General features: G+C 44.8%; 1 protein-coding gene across 8 annotated transcripts in view; it reads right to left on the bottom strand.

The window, feature by feature from the left end:
* Nucleotides 1-21,153, bottom strand: part of LOC111975575 (epidermal growth factor receptor substrate 15-like 1) — a 34,225-nt gene that overhangs the window by 10,652 nt on the left and 2,420 nt on the right. For all 8 annotated transcript variants that reach the window (XR_011481150.1, XM_024003955.2, XM_024003950.2 and 5 more), the window contains 17 exons: nt 20,983-21,048; nt 20,613-20,798; nt 20,217-20,462; nt 19,945-20,102; nt 19,686-19,863; nt 19,078-19,140; nt 17,916-18,004; nt 15,455-15,527; nt 15,102-15,263; nt 13,278-13,475; nt 11,693-11,857; nt 9,486-9,591; nt 9,014-9,070; nt 8,226-8,383; nt 8,042-8,114; nt 6,320-6,474; nt 5,998-6,091 (listed from right to left, as the gene is read on the bottom strand). Coding sequence is in view for 7 of the 8 variants with exons in the window: in XM_024003955.2 (XP_023859723.1) it covers nt 5,998-6,091; nt 6,320-6,474; nt 8,042-8,114; nt 8,226-8,383; nt 9,014-9,070; nt 9,486-9,591; nt 11,693-11,857; nt 13,278-13,475; nt 15,102-15,263; nt 15,455-15,527; nt 17,916-18,004; nt 19,078-19,140; nt 19,686-19,863; nt 19,945-20,102; nt 20,217-20,462; nt 20,613-20,798; nt 20,983-21,048 (2,227 nt within the window). In the remaining variant the exon portion in view is untranslated. The remainder of the gene's footprint in view (nt 1-5,997; nt 6,092-6,319; nt 6,475-8,041; nt 8,115-8,225; nt 8,384-9,013; nt 9,071-9,485; nt 9,592-11,692; nt 11,858-13,277; nt 13,476-15,101; nt 15,264-15,454; nt 15,528-17,915; nt 18,005-19,077; nt 19,141-19,685; nt 19,864-19,944; nt 20,103-20,216; nt 20,463-20,612; nt 20,799-20,982; nt 21,049-21,153) is intronic.

The raw sequence follows: 21,153 nt of genomic DNA, 5'->3' as shown, positions 1-21,153 counted from the left end.
TGAGAAAATTTAGTTTTATCATGGAGACTGAAAGTGAATGCTGTCACCGGGAGGCCAAAACGAGGCAAGGTAACTAGCTAGCCTACTTGATTTAGCTCTTCTCTTGTCTTGTCTTTTTGATGTAAATGTTTTCATTGATAACTGTACAAAATAAAATAGAAGAGCATTTATCATTCGATATGAGCTAGACCTAGCTAAAACAAACTGGCTAGGGATTAGATTTAGCTAGCCAGCCAGGCAGAATAGAGGGCTGCTGCAGGACCTACGATCCCCATATAGCTAGGTAGCTACAGTAATTATTAGCTAGCTAGCAAACTACATAGTTAGGTATCTTTGATATATTATGAGTCTTTATATCTGTGATAGCTATGATTCCTAAAAATAGAAAGCCTTCTGGCTGTTGATTGCAAGAATGAATGTACCTAAGCCTGAAGCCTAACCCCATAGCTAGCTTTAATAACTTTTGAAAGTTCAGATTGGTAGTCGGCTTGGTAAATTATCCTGGTTCTTTGCTACTTACAGGCATACATTATAATATTATTTCAGTTATTTTACGTTTTCTCAAATGTGAGTGAAAAACTTTGGATAATAAAATATAACTTTGTCACCTTACAAGCCGATTGTACAATTCCCTTCCAGTCATGATACCCTTTTTTATTTGCAGAGGTTCATCGCTACTTGGGGAAGACGAGGACAAAGAGGATGACATTGAAATGGAGGAGCCAGAGGAAGTTGGAGCCACCACGTGATGCTGCTGCCTCTCAAACAAGCTTTTTGACTGGAAAGTAACTGTCAATGATGTATTATTGTTATGTACTAATAGGCCTATAAATTTGATATTTTAAATACTCTCCCTCTCTCTGTCTCTGTTTGCAGGACACTGTGGTGGACTGTCAGTGCTCAGACCTTTTTGAGAAGATTGACATTATAGACATGTCTCCTGTGCACCAGGCAGTCAATAGCTGCCACCACGGTGGCAAGGATAGACAGGGGCTGGAGAGACTGGAGAACATGCTGCTGAGGCTGCAAACAGGGCTGCGGGGAAATCACACCCTCATCCTCACATGACACATAAACTCAGCAAAAAAAAGAAGTGTCCTCTCACAGTCAACTGCGATAATTTCCAGCAAACTTAACATGTGTAAATATTTGAATGAACATAACAAGATTCAACAACTGAGACATAAACTGAACAAGTTCCACAGACATGTGACTAACAGAAATGGAATAATGTGTCCCTGAACAAAGGGAGAGACAAAATCAAAAGTAACAGTCAGTATCTGGTGTGGCCACCAGCTGCATTAAGAACTGCAGTGCATCTCCTCCTCGTGGACTGCACCAGATTTGCCAGTTCTTGCTGTGAGATGTTACCCCACACTTCCACCAAGGCACCTGCAAGTTCCCGGACATTTCTGAGGGGAATGGCCCTAACCCTCACCCTCACCCTCCGATCCAACAGGTCCCAAACGTGCTCAATGGGATTGAGTTCCGGGCTCTTCGCTGGCCATGGCAGAACACTGACATTCCTGTCTTGCAGGATGTCAGTGGCTTTAGAAGCTTCTGATAGGCTAATTGACATAATTTGAGTCAATTGGAGGTGTGTACCTGTGGATGTATTTCAAGGCTTTCCTTAAAACTCAGTGCCTCTTTGCTTGACATCATGGGAAAATCAAAAGAAATCAGCCAAGACCTCAGAAAAAAATGTGTAGATCTCCACAAGTCTGGTTCATCCTTGGGAGCAATTTCCAAACGCCTGAAGGTACCACGTTCATCTGTACAAACAATAGTAAGTAAGTATAAACACCATGAGACCACGCAGCCGTCATACCACACAGGAAGGAGACGTGTTCTGTCTCCTAGAGATGAACGTACTTTGGTGCAAAAAGTGCAAATCAATCCCAGAACAACAGCAAAGGACCTTGTGAAGATTCTGGAGGAAACAGGTACAAAAGTATCTATATCCACAGTAAAACGAGTCCTATATCGACATAACCTGAAAGGCCGCTCAGCAAGGAAGAAGCCACTGCTCCAAAACCGCCATAAAAAAGCCAGACTACGGTTCGCAACTGCACATGGGGACAAAGATCATACTTTTTGGAGAAATGTCCTCTGATCTGATTAAACAAAAATAGAACTGTTTGGCCATAATGACCATCGTTACGTATGGAGTAAAAAGGGGGATGCTTGCAAGCCGAAGAACACCATCCCAACCGTGAAGCACGGGAGTGGCAGCATCATGTTGTAGGGGTGCTTCGCTGCAGGAGGGACTGGTGCACGTCACAAAATAGATGGCATCACAAGGAAGCACAATTATGTGGATATATAGAAGCAACATTTCAAGACATCAGTCAGGAAGTTAATGCTTGGTCTCAAATGGGTCTTCCAAATGGACAATGACCCCAAGCATTCTTCCAAAGTTGTGGCAAAATGGCCTAAGTACAACAAAGTCAAGGTATTGGAGTGGCCATCACAAAGCCCTGACCTCAATCCTATAGAACATTTGTTGGCAGAACTGAAAAAGTGTGTGTGAGCAAGGAGGCCTACAAACCTGACTCAGTTACACCAGCTCTGTCAGGAAGAATGGGCCAAAATTCATCCAACTTATTGTGGGAAGCTTGTGGAAGGCTACCCGAAACATTTGATCCAAGTTAAACAATTTAAAGGCAATGCTACCAAATACTAATTGAGTGTATGTAAACTTCTGACCTACTGGGAATGTGATGAAAGAAATAAAAGCTGAAATAAATCATTCTCTCTACTATTATTCTGACATTTCACATTCTTAAAATAAAGTGGTGATCCTAACTGACCCAACACAGAGAATTTTTACTAGGATTAAATGTAAGGAATTGAGTTTAAACGGAGTTTAAATGTATTTGGCTAAGGTGTATGTAAACCTCCGACTTCAACTGTAAGTACTAGTAATGGGTCTCTTAGTCTTCACCAAGTAGATCAGAGTGTCACTGGTCATTTCCCCTTCCTTGCATGCTTTTAATTTGTTCCCATCTTGACTCTTTGTGTATTAGGCTATAGGCCTAGTGGAATGTGAGAGTATGATGTAACTTGCACCTTTTTCAGGCTTGAATGAGACAATGTATTACCCTAACCTTATTCTTTCAATAAAGTTATTGTTATTGAAAGCGTCCGATCACAGAACATTCCATAGAATTCGGAAGAATACTTCCGAATACTTCCGATGACTAAAATGGCTGTAACTCAGATGATCAATCCTTATAAAATAAGGAAAACTCAATATGGTCTAAGTTTTTCACTATCTTCATTAGGAAGTTGTGTAAATGGCAGTTGTTTGAGAAAAATGTCACGGTTACACCCACTCCCCCACTCCGGTGCTCGACGTCGCCAGCTGTCTCAGCATTACGCACACCTGCCACCATCATTACGTGCACCTGTGCCTCATGACACTCATCATGACACTCATGGACTCCATCACTTTCCTGATTACCTCCCCTGTATCTGTCACTCTCGTTGGTTCTTTCCTCAGGCGTTATTGACTCTGTTTCTGTCTGTAGGTTTCATGTCTGTACACTACTCGTGTTTCTTGTTTTTTACATGTTCAACCTTTTTTTTTTTTTTTTTTTTTTAAATCCCTCCCTGTACTTGCCTTCCAATTCTTAGCGTACACGTTACAAAAAAAAAAGTTTATGATACACATCTTCACAGGTGTTTTTTCTTGACTGATTACGATTTGATTGATTGATGTGGTTCTATTGAATGTCATATCATTTGAAAGGGCCGTTTCTTATCTTTCAAAATATGTACCATGTTTTCATACATGTATATGGTTTGAAACCTGCAAAGTATGCTCATAATGTATGCAGAGGCGATCGTCTCAGTAAATTCAGAAATTCTAAAACTCTCCTACCGATGATGCAACAATGCCAATATGGCAAGTTACAGTTACAGTGGGCAAAAAAGTATTTAGTCAGCCACCAATTGTGCAAGTTCTCCCACTTAAAAAGATGAGAGAGGCCTGTAATTTTCATCAAAATCATTTTTTTCATCAAAAAAAATCCTGAAAATCACATTGTAGATTTTTAATGAATTTATTTGCAAATTATGGTGGAAAATAAGTATTTGGTCAATAACAAAAGTTTCTCAATACTTTGTTATATACCCTTTGTTGGCAATGACAGAGGTCAAACGTTTTCTGTAAGTCTTCACAAGGTTTTCACACACTGTTGCTGGTATTTTGGCCCATTCCTCCATGCAGATCTCCTCTAGAGCAGTGATGTTTTGGGGCTGTTGCTGGGCAACACGGACTTCAACTCCCTCCAAAGATTTTCTATGGGGTTGAGATCTGGAGACTGGCTAGGCCACTCCAGGACCTTGAAATGCTTCTTACGAAGCCACTCCTTCGTTGCCCGGGCGGTGTGTTTGGATCATTGTCATGCTGAAAGACGCAGCCACGTTTCATCTTCAATGCCCTTGCTGATGGAAGGAGGTTTTCACTCAAAATCTCACGATACATGGCCCCATTCATTCTTTCCTTTACACGGATCAGTCGTCCTGGTCCCTTTGCAGAAAAACAGCCCCAAAGCATGATGTTTCCACCCCATGCTTCACAGTAGGTATGGTGTTCTTTGGATGCAACTCAGCATTCTTTGTCTCCAAACACGACGAGTTGAGTTTTACCAAAAAGTTCTATTTTGGTTTCATCTGACCATATGACATTCTCCCAATCTTCTTCTGGATCATCCAAATGCTCTAGCAAACTTCAGACGGGCCTGGACATGTACTGGCTTAAGCAGGGGGACACGTCTGGCACTGCAGGATTTGAGTCCCTGGCGGCGTAGTGTGTTACTGATGGTAGGCTTTGTTACTTTGGTCCCAGCTCTCTGCAGGTCATTCACTAGGTCCCCCCGTGTGGTTCTGGGATTTTGCTCACCGTTCTTGTGATCATTTTGACCCCACGGAGTGAGACTTGCGTGGAGCCCCAGATCGAGGGAGATTATCAGTGGTCTTGTATGTCTTCCATTTCCTAATAATTGCTCCCACAGTTGATTTCTTCAAACCAAGCTGCTTACCTATTGCAGATTCAGTCTTCCCAGCCTGGTGCAGGTCTACAATTTTGTTTCTGGTGTCCTTTGACAGCTCTTTGGTCTTGGCCATAGTGGATTAAAAGTGTGACTGTTTGAGGTTGTGGACAGGTGTCTTTTATACTGATAACAAGTTCAAACAGGTGCCATTAATACAGGTAACGAGTGGAGGACAGAGGAGCCTCTTAAAGAAGAAGTTACAGGTCTGTGAGAGCCAAGAAATCTTGCTTGTTTGTAGGTGACCAAATACTTATTTTCCACCATAATTTGCAAATAAATTCATAAAAAATCCTACAATGTGATTTTCTGGATGATTTATTCTCATTTTGTCTGTCATAGTTGAAGTGTACCTATGATGAAAATTACAGGCCTCTCTCATCTTTTTAAGTGGGAGAACTTGCACAATTGGTGGCTGACTAAATACTTTTTTGCCCCACTGTAGCTGGTGTTCTAAAGCCTAGTGTTTCCATTCCCTTTCATTATAATCCACATAATAATTCAAATTTCTGTTGCTGCAGGATTATTTTTCTGCTGTAGCAAACTGGCTCAAATTAAGATCCTACATCTGTAAAATGAAACGGACCTATATTGCAAAGAGTAATGCTGCTACAATAATTCATGTAAAATAGTAAATTAATCTATATGATGACATGGCACAGTGAAAGTGGTAGCTGAATCACCCAGTGGTGCAGAGCGTTGTATTATTCATAGTGAAACCTAGGTTGGTGGCATTATATGTCCTTGGTTAACACACTACCTCCCCCTCATTAAAAAAAATGTCTCCTTTCCCTCTCTCTGTTTCTCGTTCTCTGTCTCTCTGTGGCACAACAATTCTCTTCGTCTCTCTGTCTCTCTCTTTCTTGTACAATCACTCTCCATCTCTATTCTCCCACTTACTCCCCCCTCCACTTCTCCCTGTTTTCCCTCAGGCCTTACTCACCACTGGGTGGTTTGGGTCTGGGTGGAATGCTCTTCTTGGGCGGCAGAGCTGGGCCGTCCTGCTTCCTACTGAAGGGGTCGTCCACGAACCCAGACTGGAGAGGGGGAGGAAAGGACGGTGGGAGAGAGAGGGAGAGACAGACAGACATTTCACAACTGTCAAGTGCCAACTCATATCAAGACTGATGTATGTGCATTGAAGACGATGAATCAGGAAATTAGAAAAAAATACACAAACGGTTCTTTGTGCACCCCTGGGTAGGAAATATGCAGTCTACTGAACGAATAGATGCTATACAGTTCATAGTCCTTGGTAGAAGTACCTGCTGGTATTCTGGAAAGCCTCCTCTTCCTTCCATCGGGTCTCTGACCTTTGACATTTGGCTGAAGTCTGCGAACCCACTGTTACTGCCAAATGAGCTGTTACTGCTTCCAAAGGCAGTACTGCTTCCAAAGGGGTCGAGCGTGCCAAAGAGATCTGAGAAAATGTCAACATGAAACATTCAAGGATGTGTAGGTTATCGAGAACAAATACACAAATATTCAAAAGGATTCTCCATGATACATGACTGATATGAGCTGTGCTTCCAGAGTCATTGCTCTAAGGTTGGCACACTGTTGCATCAAGGTTTCACTGTTTGACTCCTGAGTGTATATAAACCCTGTACAGTTTCAGTCAAGAAAAAGGAGAAGCTTGAAAATAGGATAGACAAAATGAGCTGGTGAAAAAAAGAGATCATTTGAAGTAGTTGGCGTGACACCTTTTCTCTCAGCTCATAATTGTAATAGGCAAACAAACATGAAAACCTGATCCTACAAACATTTTTACATGTACATTGTTTTTACATTTAAACGTTATTTAACTAGGCAAGTCAGTTAAGAACAAATTCTAACCCGGCCGATGCTGGGCCAATTGTGCGCTGCCCTATGGGACTCCCAATCACATCTGGATGTGATACAGCCTGGAATGGAAGTAGTGTGCCTCGTACACTGAGACGCAGTGCCTTAGACCGCTGCGCCACTCGGGAGCCCAAACATCCAACTGCCACAGTCAACCCAGTGTTCTAGCATGGCTATGGGACTTCAATACTGCATGGCGTAATGTGTTTATATGGACTACAGCAATTTCCTAGGGAAAATAAAGAGAGGACTTTCTTGTGCCACCCGGTAGAAATGAAGAGTTGATTGAGAATGGGACCTACACATTTACACAGTTGCAGATTGCCCTGTCCAAGGCCTCTCTAGGCTACAGTATTTCCACCCTTACACAGTTGCAGATTGCCCTGTCCAAGGCCTCTCTAGGCTACAGTATTTCCACCCTTACACAGTTACAGATTGCCCTGTCCAAGGCCTCTCTAAGCTACAGTACTTACACACTTACACAGTTACAGATTGCCTTGTCCAAGGCCTCTGGGCTATTTCAGATACCACAAGCCATCCTCTGGGCCCAAGCCACAACGCATCTCCTGTTTTTACTGGGACTATTTCAAGTGAATTTTAAGTGATCCATGTGCTGCTTAGAATGGGAACCTTCGTAAAAAAATATATATATAACATCACACAAGAACCTCAACTGTTTCCCAATCTTAAAACCGTTCAGGGTCATCATTTGACCCATCTTATCCATACAAATTCTATCTGAGGCATTGATGTCTTTGAACACTGATAGTTGTTAACCACCACACTTCCTGGCATTATGGGAGATTTTTTTTTTTACTGAGACCTACACTAGGCCTAAAAATGTGAGAAAAACAAGGATTCAATGATTGAAAACGGATGCTAAACATGGGAACTCTTTTCACAGCTATTTGACACCTGCTCTGCTGTTAAGACAGCTCACCAGCCCACAGGCCTATAGGCCGATATAGTCAAAACAGCAGGCTTGGCCAAAAAAGGTGTGAAAAGAAAACAAATGCATTGTGCAACTGAAACAACCCCTTCTCTCTGAATACAAAAATCAGACTTTTACAAGTCATGCCTGAGAAAGGGAGATGAGGGGGGGGGGGGGGGGTAGAAGAATAGGAGAAAGACATTTGAGCAAGTACCTGGTCCTGGGCCTCTGGTGGATTTTGGGCTAATGGATATGAAAGGGTCTGCGCTGGTTGTAAAGTGGCTAGTCTTCAAGAACAAGCAGAAAGAAACAGTTACATACATATACACCCATTTAGAAACTGAGTTTAATATAAATATATACAAACACATTCCAAGGGTCAGAAAGTGCCACAGTACCTTGGTGGGGAGCGTGGCACTTTTACTGAAGGGGTCGGGGGTGCTGAAGGGGTCTGCCTTGACGGTGGTGTTCCTGAAGAAGTCTTCCGACGAAGCCTTGAAGGGGTCCGTCTCTTTGAATGGGTCCCCCCCAAAGGGGTCTGGGTGGTGAGAGAGATCTAGGACAGCTCAGTGTAGCAGGCTGTGGATCAGACTTGACCTTCCCTTCACATAGGCTAGTCTGACGGTACCCTATCCTTCGCATAGGGACGCGATGTGAATTAGGTTCACTGTAGACTGGAGCATCCGGACCGTAAGTCATGTAGTAGCTGAGATAATGCGAGTCCAATTTGGTTAACCTCTTCAGTAGGAATCATATCATCCAGCTAGTCACTATGTTCAATGTTAATTCCCCTTATGACAGTTCCATTTATTGTTGGTAAGGAAACTGTTTGGAAATGATGCATATTCTTTTAATCAGTTTTAAAAGTGCTGTGTGTTCAACTGTCCTTGGCTTTGCTATTGTCAACATTGAGAACGTAGCCATTCTCCATTACGCCAGACAAATGCAAGAAGTGTCTACAGACACTTGGCAATCACCATTAAGATAACATTCAACAGCCAGCAGATATTTTCCATGGAATGTATGTTGTATATTTCAAAGAGAGAGAAGTGGGACGGTGAAGCAAGCCCGGTTGGACCCTGTTTTTCCAGAATGTCATCAACTTAACAGGAGGATGGCATTGTATGGAAGTCCATGTATAAGTTTAATTGTGTATGGCTCTTTCTGGTTATGAATAAATAAATACCTGCAGCCGCTGGTAGTGATGGCTGCTTTGCAAAAGGGTCGTTTTGGAAGGGGTCACCTACAGGAGAGGAGTTGAGATGGGGGACGAGGGGGAGGGGGAGAAAACAATCAGAGGCTATGGCACAGAGGACAAAACCTAAAACGTTGGAAGGGGGTATCTAAACACAGAAGGATCAAAAACAAATTATAGAGCACACTTAAGGCAAACAAAGGCAGAACTGCAAAAACAACGTCTTAGCCAAGCTGCAGAGGAGTCCACATTGCTTCTGGTGAAACTACAAATCATGTCGGGATAGGGAGGATGGGAGCCCTGTGGGAACATTTGAGCGAGGAGGAGAGGAAACTCAAGCAGGACTATCTGAGGAGAGGAGGAGAGGACGGAGGGATAACGGGGAGAGATGAGCGATTGCAGAGGCGGTTGAAAGAGAAGGACAGGAAAGGGAGAGGAGAGGGAGAGGAGAGAGAATCGGCACCTTTGAACGGGTCTGTCTTGAAGGGGTCTTCGGAGTGGAAGGGGTCTGTGTGCATCTCCTGAGGGACGCTACAGAACCCAGATGTCTTCACCTTAAACGGATCCTCCTGAGAATGTGGGAAAAACATATCTGTCTGTTTGGTTCTGGAGAGCCTTGGTTTATTTACACTTAAAACGGTGCCACCATCTCCAACCATTTTCCCCTCAGACAGACATTAAGGAGAAAAACCAACGCACGTCGACTCCATTGTTTATTCAGTCGGCCGATAAGTCTTGCCGAGCTGTCAAACACGACAGCTATCAAATCAAAATACTTCATATTTCAATAAGGGCCCACTCAGGTTCAAGAGGAGGAATGTGAGTTCAACAACACTAACAGAGACCTCGACGAGAGAGGAATGTGTGCCTGAAGAAAAGCCTCCACTGTTGCTGCTTCCAGACTTGACTAGACCAGAGAGCGCCCCGGGCTTGAGTTTCACTTTAATAACACAAAGGGAATTTTCATTCTTCTGCAATTTACCCATTCTGTATCTGCTGCGCCCCACTGCACTCAGCTGGTCCCAATGAAAAAGCCCCCAAGAGTCGGTAGGAAACAACCATCTGTTAGGGCCCACATTCTTCAGGGTGTCGGGTTTCTCTAGAAAACCTGCCTTCACGTGCCAGGCGAGCCCTGGCTATGAAAACGCTAACTTGTTATGTTTCATTAGCAGGACTTCTCCTCGTTTCAATAAGAGGCCTGACCGTGATCCCTGTATTCACTCCGCCATGACATCCAACGCTGCCCAGAATTAGGGCCAAGAATAAGCGCTAAGTGTTCGAGCCCTTTCAAAACGCACAAGTAATAAAGCTTAAGACGGAATAACAGAGGGCTGCCAGGTAAAATAACAGCGTGCAAGAGTATTTAAGCCAAGATAATTACATTAAATAAGATATAACCAAACTATGGGATTAATATAAACCACTTAAGATTCTGCATGCCCCGGAGCCGCTCGTTTGAACGGAACATTTCTGACACTAAACAAGGGAAATGATACCTCTTTTCTTTACAGGCAAAGGTTTAGCATATTCCACTTATCTCTTCTCTTTATCTGATCATCTCCGGTGACACACAGGTCAATTTCACACCCAGGCCAGCAGCCGACAATGAATCATCATGTTACCATGATCTGCAGATGTGGCTGAAATGCACTACACCTTAGTTGCCATCCATTGTTCAAGTCCAAATGTACCAGATGTGTTCAGCAGAGTACTGCCTTTCTAGGTTGAACCAGTTCTCCACTAGACACCAAGCATTCAACCTCAATTGTATGTGGACACTCCCTTCAAATGACTGGATTTGGCTATTTCAGCCACACTCATTACTGACAGGTGTATAAAATCGAGCACACAGGCATTCAATCTCCATTGACAAACATTGGCAGTAGAATGGCCCGTACTGAAAAGCTCAGTGACGTTCAACGTGGCACCGACATAGGATGCTACCTTCACAACAAGTCAGTTTGTAAAATTTATGCCCTGCTAGAGCTGCCCCGGTCAACTATAAGTGCTGTTATTATGAAGTGGAAACGTCTAGGAGCAACAACGGCTCAGCCGCGAAATGGTAGGCCACACAAGCTCACAAAACGGGACCCCCGAGTGCTGAAGCGAGCAACGGGTAAACGTCCTCTGTGCTCGGTTGCAACACTATTGAGTTCCAAACTTCCCCTGGAAGCAACGTCAACACAAGAACTGTTCGTCGGGAGCTTCATGAAATGGGTTTCCATGGCCGAGCAGCCGCACACAAGCCTAAGATCATCAGGCGCAATGCCAAGCGTCGGCTGGAGTGGTGTAGAGCTTGCCGCCATTGAGCCCTGACCTCAACCCCATCGAACACCTTTGGGATGAATTGGAACACTGACTGCGAGCCAGGCCTAATCACCCAACATCAGTGCCCGACCTCCCTAATGCTCTTTTGGCCGAATGGAAGTCCCAGCAGCAATGTTCCAACATCTAGTGGAAAGCCCTCCCAGTAGAGTGGAGGCTGTTATAGCAGCAAAGGGGGACACCAACTCCATATTAATGCCCATGATTTTGGAATGAGATGTTAGACGAGCAGGTGTCCACATACCTTTGGCCATGTAGTGTATTACCTCTACATGCTTAGGACAAACTCTGGGTCGTAGTTACAGGGCCCAGAGTTTAACCTCCTGAGCAATGTGGTCTCCTCACCATGGCTCCGAAACCTCCATTCTCACGGTCGTGGAATCCCTCGCTCATGTCAGCCAGGTTGGTCATGCTGCCTCCGTGGGTCCCGTTCAGGTTGCTGTTGTACTGCTCAATGCTCTTATTCATCTCCTGCTGGCTGTCGTGGATCTGAGACAGCTTACTGCGAGCCTGGAGGAACAGCGCAGCACAACACAGTAGGTTCATGTCGGGTTTCTTTCAACAGAGGATATTAGGGCTGTTAGGGGAACAACAGTTATATGTGAACGCATGTGTTTGTACATCAGGTTGTGATGACTTTCATTTGAATGTGTCTTTGAGAGATTCCATCAAAATGAGCCACCATCCCAAAAGGATCTCTTTCCGTTCAATATAGTGGCCTAATAGATTTTCTAGGGAACGGAGAGTGAGTGCATATTATTGCAGGTGATCGTCGAGGAAATGATCAACCGGCTTGGCTCTACGACCCACTCGATGGCCTTTTGACCGCGGTGTTTCATAAGACAGTACGCACGGCTCCGACAAGGCCTGAATGGGACCAGTCATTTGTGAAGAGAAACCCTCTCAAAATATGGCCTCGTGCATGCAGGGCACCCTGGGAGGAGTCTCAGTGCAGGCGTCACATGGTTCCGTTCACATTGCAGTGGCTACAGCTGATTGCGGGTATTCCCCATAGCTCCTCACAGATGGTGGTCTTGGACTACAATACTGTAATCTCAGTATGGTTTGAATTCAATGAGAGAAGAGTGATGAATGAGGATATTAGTCAAAGTGATTTGGCGCTGCAGGGTATGGAAGTAGCTAAGCGCTGCTATTTGTTCATAATGAGAGTAGATCGGAGTGGATTTTCTCTCACTTTCCTCAACGTAACGTAAGGGACGCCCCCCCTCACCTATAAAAGAGAACACAGCCATCTGTGTCTCAGCATCCTTTCTCAGGGTGATGTGGGGGCGTGATGTGAGAACTGAAGTGTGGGCTGGGGCTGTGGAAGTCATGTCAGATATGATGATTAGTGTGGTGCAGAAAGCGGAGGTAGTACATTTGATACTGAAACTGCCACACCCAAATCTGACGGAGGGCAGATATCTCCAAATAAGGGGTTAACTATGATGACATGCACTTTAAAAACAACTTCACTAGAATTTCACTGAAAATCTATTAAGTACTTCTTAATTTCCCAGTCTGTGATGAATTTCTCCCAGAAGGGAAGACCAAGCACATATTGAATCTGGTCAAGTTCGTCAATTCGTGACACAAAAACTCCCCCTGGTGGTCACGCTAGGAAGTGTCTTGCAACAGGTCCTCTCACATCCCAGACACATTAGCCTGATTCACACTCACTATAGAACAAAACCGAGCCATGCCGAGCTGAATGGGGCTGGCTTGGTTATGCATCCACCATAGCTGTGCTGGAACCATGCTGGAATGGACAATGTGACAAAACAATATCAAACGCCTTATAGTGTGAATCAGGTGTGATGAGTCGTTGTACTTAACCCTAACCGCAACAAGACATCACTGTGTCTGGGACTTCTGCATATCTGACTGGGGTCTGTTGCCTCTCCTCTCCCTCTACCTGGTTCTCTCTCACCTGGTTGATCTCGTCCTGGGTGGCTTTGAGGGACTTGATGATGGTCTCCAGTTGGAACTTGCCAGCCGTTAGGCTCTGTTCCAGCTGGCTCTCCTCCAGCTGCAGCTGGTTCAGGTCTGCCTTGGCCCGACTCAGCTCCTCTTCTTGGCTCTGCAGGTCAGTCTCCTGGGAGTGGATCTGATTCTGCAGGGATGAAATCTGGGGTAGAGAAAGAGATTGACAGCAAGAGACAGTGGGAGAGACAGCGAGGAAAAAAGAAAGCGATGCCTACCAGATTGACAGTGAAGGCTGTAGGGGTGTAACGGTACAACACATAAACATATAAAACACTAGGCCTACAGGCTATGTCTACACTGCATTGTAGGCTATGCCTCCTGAGTAAATCTGAGCTGAATTCTTTCTCTCGGGCTATTCCGTTCAAACAAATAGAGCCGATGTGAACATTGTAATCAAAATTCAACTCTTAATTGGGGCATTTCAAACTGTTCTTTTGTGAGGTCGAAGCCGGGAACGACTACTGAACAAAAATAGAACCGCAACATGCAACAATTTCACAGATCTGACTGAGTTACAGTTCATATAAGGAAATCAGTCAATAGAAATAAATAAATTAGGCTCTAATCTATGGATTTCACATGACTGGGCAGGGGCGCAGCCATGGGTGGACCTGGGAGGGTATAGGCCTACCCACTTGGGAGCCAGGCCCAGCCAACCAGAATCATTTTTTCCCCAATAAAAGGGCGTTGTGCACAAAATTTGAGAGAAATAAGCTTTTTGTGCGTATTAACATTTTCTGGGATCTTTTATTTCAGCTCATGATAAATGGGACCAACACTTCCCATGCTGCGTTTATATTTTTGTTCAGAATAGTTCTGTACGATGGCGATAAACCAGAATTGGAGGATCCTCTATCATAGTTGAAATCTTCGTTTGGGAACAGTATGGCTTCCCTGTAGGTTCCAACGGCGATGGACAGAGAGTTGTGGATAACACATTAACGGCATGACGCCACGCTCAATGACAATAGCCTAAGCAGCTGCCAACATCTCAAATATGTTGACACGTTTACATCGACATCGTCCCAGTATGCCGTAGCAAGCAGGAAACGCTAAGATAACACAACAACACAACAACGTCTCCCCTCTGCATTCATGCAGCCCTCAGCAGCTGATTCTGACCGGGCCAAAGAAATTACAAGAGCGATAGCTAGGCTATGTTTATATTTTGTACAGTCTTTGGTTTTTGGCCATAGATATGTGCCTATTCTCTGTGGTTGATGATAGTTGGTTCCTTATGAAAGTGCTCGAACTTCCCTCTTGCACCCTGTTCAGCAAACAGGTAGTAGCCGCTCTATATCAGCAAGCCAAAGACCGAGTTTCAAATGAATTAGCACCCTGTGTTGCGCTTACTTATTAACAGTGACATCCCATCACATTACCCCAGAGCGGGAGATGTACCCCCTTTATGAGAGTCACTAGTGCGCATCTGGTATTGAAGGAGGCAGTGACATGGAAGTGGGAATTTACCACATACGACTGGGAGAAATCCTCAGGAACGGCCCTCAAACTGGTAATTACTAGTGGGAAACTCGTCTATCATCCTGAGCACCCACTTCTCCCACATGCTGACCTCTGACGTCAACTACTAAGGAAATGGCCTCTATAACAGCATTTTCGGCAGTTAAATGTAACAACAAAACATTATTTATCAAATGTGTTTTTTGAAATCTATAATTTGTTTACAAGCATGATAGCTATATTGCTTCCATGATTACAACCAGACCACTGTCAAACCCCTCTGCTTCCCATTATCCCTTACTCTCACCATTTGGGACTCCTCATTGCACTTGATCCGGACGTCGTTGAGCATGTCCTCCAGCTTGGCCTTCTGCTGGTCCATCTCCTCCAGCCGCTCCTGGGCCTCCTGCTTCTGGGCCTCCAGCTCCTGCAAGCTGCACGTCTCTCTGTCCAGGTCGTTCTGCATCTCCTGACGAACACGCAGACACACATGTAATCAGCACAACAATGACAATCTGGGAAAAGAGAAGGGAACTCTGAACACGGTGCTGCACTACCTCGTTCCATTTAGAGTAGCAGTATACGGCATTAAAAAACACATGCTGTGTCAAAAAAGAAAAAAAAGAACTTGTTTCATGAGGAAATGGTACGCCTGCTCACCTGCACCTCCGAGGACTTGTGTCTGATGGCCTCCTCTGTCTCTCTGATGTCCTGCTCCAATGTATACTTCTCCCTGAGGGAGAGGAAAACAACCCCATCAACACACAGCGCCACAGGGTAGAAAAAGCCAGCCCTCCTCCACCTCCCTCTTCCTCATCCCTCTCTCCCTCCAGACACAAAATGACGACAAGAGAAAAAGGACAGACTGGGACAGCCAAGAGAGGGTTACCTGAGCGCACTCCAGTGTGTAAAAGCAAGAGTGCTGACGCAGCATGAAGAGTAAGTGGTGAAAACAAAAGATTGATCAAATACACACATTTTAAAAAAGGGTTGGAGTGGGGATGAGGTGGGATGAGGTTGAGAGGGAAGGACTCATCCACACCCGGCTGTTACCATTCTTCTCCTTCTAAGTGTCAATTTGATCACCTATTCTACTGTGTTCCATATGCAGCATCTACTAGTATTGCACGGTATACCGGTACCACGGTAATATCACGGTACAAAAACGCCATGATACTTATGTAAAACGTTTTAGAACCCCGTTTCATATGAGACTACCATTTCTCGGCCATACAGATCTAAAGAACCCGCGTGTGCCTGTTATAAAATGCTTATAAAGTCCGTTTTGTTGACAAATTCTCTTTAAAAAAATGTAAGCAACAGCAACTCGTCTCTTGTATGCGCAGGTTCAATAACGTCTACTTCACGTTCATGCGCATATCACGTGTGGCAACTGTAATCAGCCAGCCTCATCCCCTTCCAGCCATCACTCACCTGCTTCTCTGCGTCCCCTCTCCCTGCACATCTGTTCCTCCATCAGATTTTAAAATATCATTTTGGCGTGGTGGCGAGCGGGGATGCAGCTCAAACGGTTCAAAAAGAATATGACTCCTCTTACTAAAGATTCCTCTTCTTCATCCTCTGCGACTGGGCGAGCATTTTGATATCACTTCACAGGCCGTTTTAAACTAATCCCAGGCCATGTATTATTTCTTTTGATAACAAACAACGTTGTGCGGTCATGTTACCTGGCTAGCTAACAACCTGGTAACTTGCCAACAGGTCATTTGATTGGCACAGAAAGAAAGGAAGAGGGTTTGCTACTCATGAGCTCTGCTTCAAAAGGTAGGATTCATACAAGACTAAACCATATGACAAATAGATCTCTTTCTGGTGTTCCTTACATTCTGCTTGGTAACCCTACATTTTTAAAGTTGGGAGCAGTGTGTATGTTGTTCCTGGGAGAGAGAGAATGGAGTGTGTGTGTTTATAAGGGAGACGGAGGGAGTGTGTGTGAGGGAGACAGAGGGTGTGTGTGAGGGTGGGAAAGAGTGTGTGTGAGGGAGAGAGAGAGTGTGTGTGAGGGAGAGAGGGAGGGAGGGAGGGAGTGTGTTGTGGAGACAGAGGGAGGGAGGGAGACAGGAGAGTGTGTGAGGGAGAGAGAGAAAGTGTGTGAGGGAGGGAGAGAGTATGTGAGGGAAGAAGAGAGTGTGTGAGGGAGGGAGAGTATGTGAGGGAGGGAAAGAGTGTGTAAGAGAAGGAGAGTGTATGAGGGAGGGAGAGAGTGTGTGAAGGAGACAGAGAGTGTGTGAGGAGGAAGAGAGAGTGTGAGGGAGGGAGGGAGAGAGTGTGTGAGGGATGGAGAAATTGTGAATGAGGGAGTGTGAGGGAAGGAGAGTGAGTGTGAGGGAGAGAATGTGTGAGGGAGAGAGTGTGAGAGTGTGAGGGAGAGAGAGAGTGTGAGGGAGAGAGAGAAAGTGTGAGAAAGTGAGAGTGTGTGAGGGAGAGAGTGTGTGAGGGGGAGAGAATGTGTGATGGAGGGTGGGAGAGAGGAGTATGAGGGGAGGAGAGAATGTGGTGAGGGAGGGAGAGAGTGTGTGAGGGAGAGGGTGAGGAGGGAGAGAGTGTGTGAGGGAGAGTGTGTGAGGGAGGGAGAGTGTGTGAGGGAGAGAGTGTGAGGGAGGGAGAGAGAGAGTGTGTGAGGGTGAGAGTGTGTGAGGGAGGGAGAGTGTGTGAGGGAGGGAGAGAGTGTGTGAGGGAGGTAGCGAGTGTGAGGGAGGGAGAGAGAGTGTGTGAGGGAGAGAGAGTGTGAGGGAGTCAATATATTTATAAAAAAACGCAAGAGTATAGTTGCTCTGTTTATTCCATTTTGGTTAAACTATTACTAAAACTGCACTGACTTAATCAAGTCGTTGAGTGATGATTGACGAACAAGGAAATGAAAGGTGGAACTCATACAGGGTGATATAATAGATATGACAAAGAAAAATGACTAGACATCTGGAAAACCACATCCTTTAAGACTTTCTGTGATATTGTGTTTTAAGATTCTGGATTTGCTACATCTTTGTCAGTAGCACAAACAAGGCACAAACAACAGTGAATAAATTCAATCAAAACTATTTTGTGATCACTTTGAAAGAAAATGACACATTTCATATCTCCCAGTGTTGTGAATTACCTCTGCAGCTGAGCGATCTCTTGACTGATGTCGTCCAGCTCCTTGATTCCAGTGAACTCTGACCCTGACCCCACAGAACTGGAGCTGTCCTGTGGAGGGACGGACAGAAAGAGACAGAGAAGAAGAGAAAGAAAGTGAGCCCCATTCTTCAGCTGACCTGAGAGAGAGCCAGAGTTGCCACGACACCAAACCATCCAGACCAAACCATGGTAAAGAGACGGCGACAACAGGGAAGGAAGCACCACAGAGGGACGGGGCGACGGGGCGAAAAAGGCCCGAGGGGAGTTGTTCACCGCCGCCACGGTCAGAAAACTCAGGAGGTCAAGTCACACCACCGTTCACAGTCACTGAGTTCTCACAAATGCTTTGCATCTCTTTGGGTTTCTGTCTAGCGAGCCATCGAAAGCATTTGTCGGGTTTTCGTCAGTTACCTACCCAGAACTTGAACATTATTTGCTGATACAGAGATATAACCCAGAAAGCGGCATTCAGCAGCGTTTAGGTTAGGGTAAAGAAGAAAACAGTGTGCGGTAAGCTCTTGGTAGGGTCTAAGCACCAGACTAGAGAAGCAATCAACGCAGTCACAGAAAGAGAGGTTTAGGAGCCTCCAAACACACAAAGCACATCACTTCACAGAGCTCCAGGTTGCAAACCACATACAAACCACATAAATATAATTTCACACCAAATCAATCAATTAATAGTTATTGTCCATCAAGAAGATACTCTCTCCACAACACAATACTGTAGTTATATAACACTCCCCGGCTGCCTAAGCACATGTCTTTGTTATCAAAGTGTCTCAGATGTAGGATCTTAATTTGAGCCATGTGCTACAGCAGGATAATAATCCTGCAGCAACAGGAATTGTGAATTATTATGTGGGATTATAATTATTGGACCTTTTTGTAGGGGTCGATACATTTTTCGTAAGGCAAAATCAAGTCCGAAATTCCAAAGTGGAAATTCCAAAGTTCAGAAGCCTTTTTAAAACCTCAAATACACTACAAGTTGTAAATGTCCTGCATTGCAAGTTCTCCTGCAACAGGGTGATCAACTGAAGATCCTACAACTGTATTGTCCCTTCCCTCTTTGAAACCAAGCACCTGTAAGCAGTGCCAAAATTCCAACTCATTTTCAACAAGCTAAATATGGGACTCACCCGCCTCATCTCAGACAGAGCAGCCACCTCAGAGCCCACGGGAGTCATATACCCAGACATACTCTGTGGATAGAGACAAGGGATGAAGATCTACTACTGAACACAAGAATGATTCCTAGCCATGAGACACAGTGTCAATCCCAGACATTAACACACGCTTAGATCTCCCTAAACTGTCATTTGTCTCAAAGTGTATGAACAGAAAGGAAGTTGTACTCTATATATGCTTCCAACAATTGAAGTGGTAAACCTAATAACCTTCGTCACAAAGTGGAATTACAAGCACTTTAAGTGTGTCTCCGCACAAAAATAGAAAGTGTGTGTGTGTTTTCCTACATTATCAGGACCAAAATGTCCCGACAAGGTAGAAAAACAATAATAATCCGTGTTCTGTATTTGTTCAAATGTTAGGTTAGGCTTAATGGTTAAGTTTAGGGTTAAGGTTAGTGTCAGGGGTTTGGGGTTTTTGATTAGGTTAAGGGTTAGGGAAAATAGGATTTGGAATGGAAATACATGTTTACTCCCCAAAAAGTTCTGAAAATTCACATAAAAGCTCTCTGTGTGTGTGTGTGTGTTCTTGTGCAGGTGTGTGATGCGTGCATGCATACATGGGAGGGAGTGGTACACACTGGCACGGGAGTGCCCCTCTCTGAAGGGGGGATCATGTCAGGGGTCAGGGCCTGAGGAGGGTCAATGCCTTTGCTGACTTTCTGCTGGATGAAGTGCATGGCCAGAGAAAACTGCTCTCGCGTCAGCTTCCCCATCTGCCTGGTGTCTGCCAGGGCCCTGGACACACAATAACAACAACATGAGTAATACAGTCGACTTCAGTCCGGTAATCAGGTGGCATCAGTCCGTCTCTCCTACCATATGTGTGCCAGCAGATTCTGGGGCAGCCCCGAGTGCATGAAGATGTCCTTGACTTCCATGCCGCTGACAAAGCCATCTACATCCAAGTCTGTCTTCAGGAAGATGTCGTCAAAGCGCCCTCTGTCTGTCACCGGGACTACCCAGTTCACTGAGTGCTGACGTTCAAGGGGAGGGAAATGACATATGTTAAAACACATTACACACTAATAAGTTAACCGATTGCTTTGTTGCCAATCAAGATAGTTTGCTCAACGTATGTGTGTGTTTACCTGTGCAGATTTTAGAGAATGTTTGGGAGAGAGACTGCCGGCGCTGTTGAGGGAGTTCATGCTACCGTGGGAAGGGGTGGAGCGCAGGCTGTCCTTGGGGGGCGGGGGGCTGGCGGGCAACATGGGCACCATGCCAGGAAGGGAGCCCACCAATGACTTCTTTCTCTTGTTTGGAGGGATGAGAGACGAGGGGAGAACAGAGGGGACCGGTTCCTTCTCCAAGGCCCGGTAGACCAGGTGCATGGCCTGGAGAACAGAAGGAAAAGATGAGGATGGAAGTTACACTCATTACTAGTGATAAAAGACGTTACTATCTCATACACAGGCAAATATGAGCCGTGAAACATTTGTTTATTCAGATCTATTCATTCCACAATATACTGGAGTAAACCTTACCACCGCAAACTCCTCTCGATCCAGATGTCCATCTTTATCAATGTCACTGAGATCCCAAACCTTTCCTAACACGTCCAGAGGTAGTTTTGAGTTGGTTAGAACTGGTTTTACTTTGTCACCAGAGAGGAGTCCACTGACTGGTGCAAGGCTTTCAAATATGCCGTCGAATTTACCCTTTTCTTCAGGCTGGAATAGGAAATGAACCAAAATAACAATAAGCCATTGATAAGCAACGGTAAACTCATGATTCTCTGAATTTTGTTCTGTGTTTTTGCACAATAAAATATACTTTTTCTAATGTACAAAAACTCATTTTAGTATGCTCTCATCAAACAAACACATGGTCCAGGGTCAATTCTACATGACTCACCCTCACAGCCCAGTGGGGTTCACTAGAGACGGATGATGTGCTGAGAGATGGGCTGCTAGTGTCCTTCTGTACCACAACAACCAAAAAACAACCTTCAACTTTAACACTTACTTCACAATCTCCCAACCAAACATATCAATCAAATCAAATCAAATGCTATTGGTCGCATAC

Source organism: Salvelinus sp. IW2-2015, linkage group LG16 (assembly GCF_002910315.2).
Source record: "Salvelinus sp. IW2-2015 linkage group LG16, ASM291031v2, whole genome shotgun sequence".
Taxonomy (NCBI): domain Eukaryota; kingdom Metazoa; phylum Chordata; class Actinopteri; order Salmoniformes; family Salmonidae; genus Salvelinus; species Salvelinus sp. IW2-2015.
Note: the sequence above shows the minus strand (reverse complement) of the source record. Positions and strands in the feature narration are given on the sequence as shown.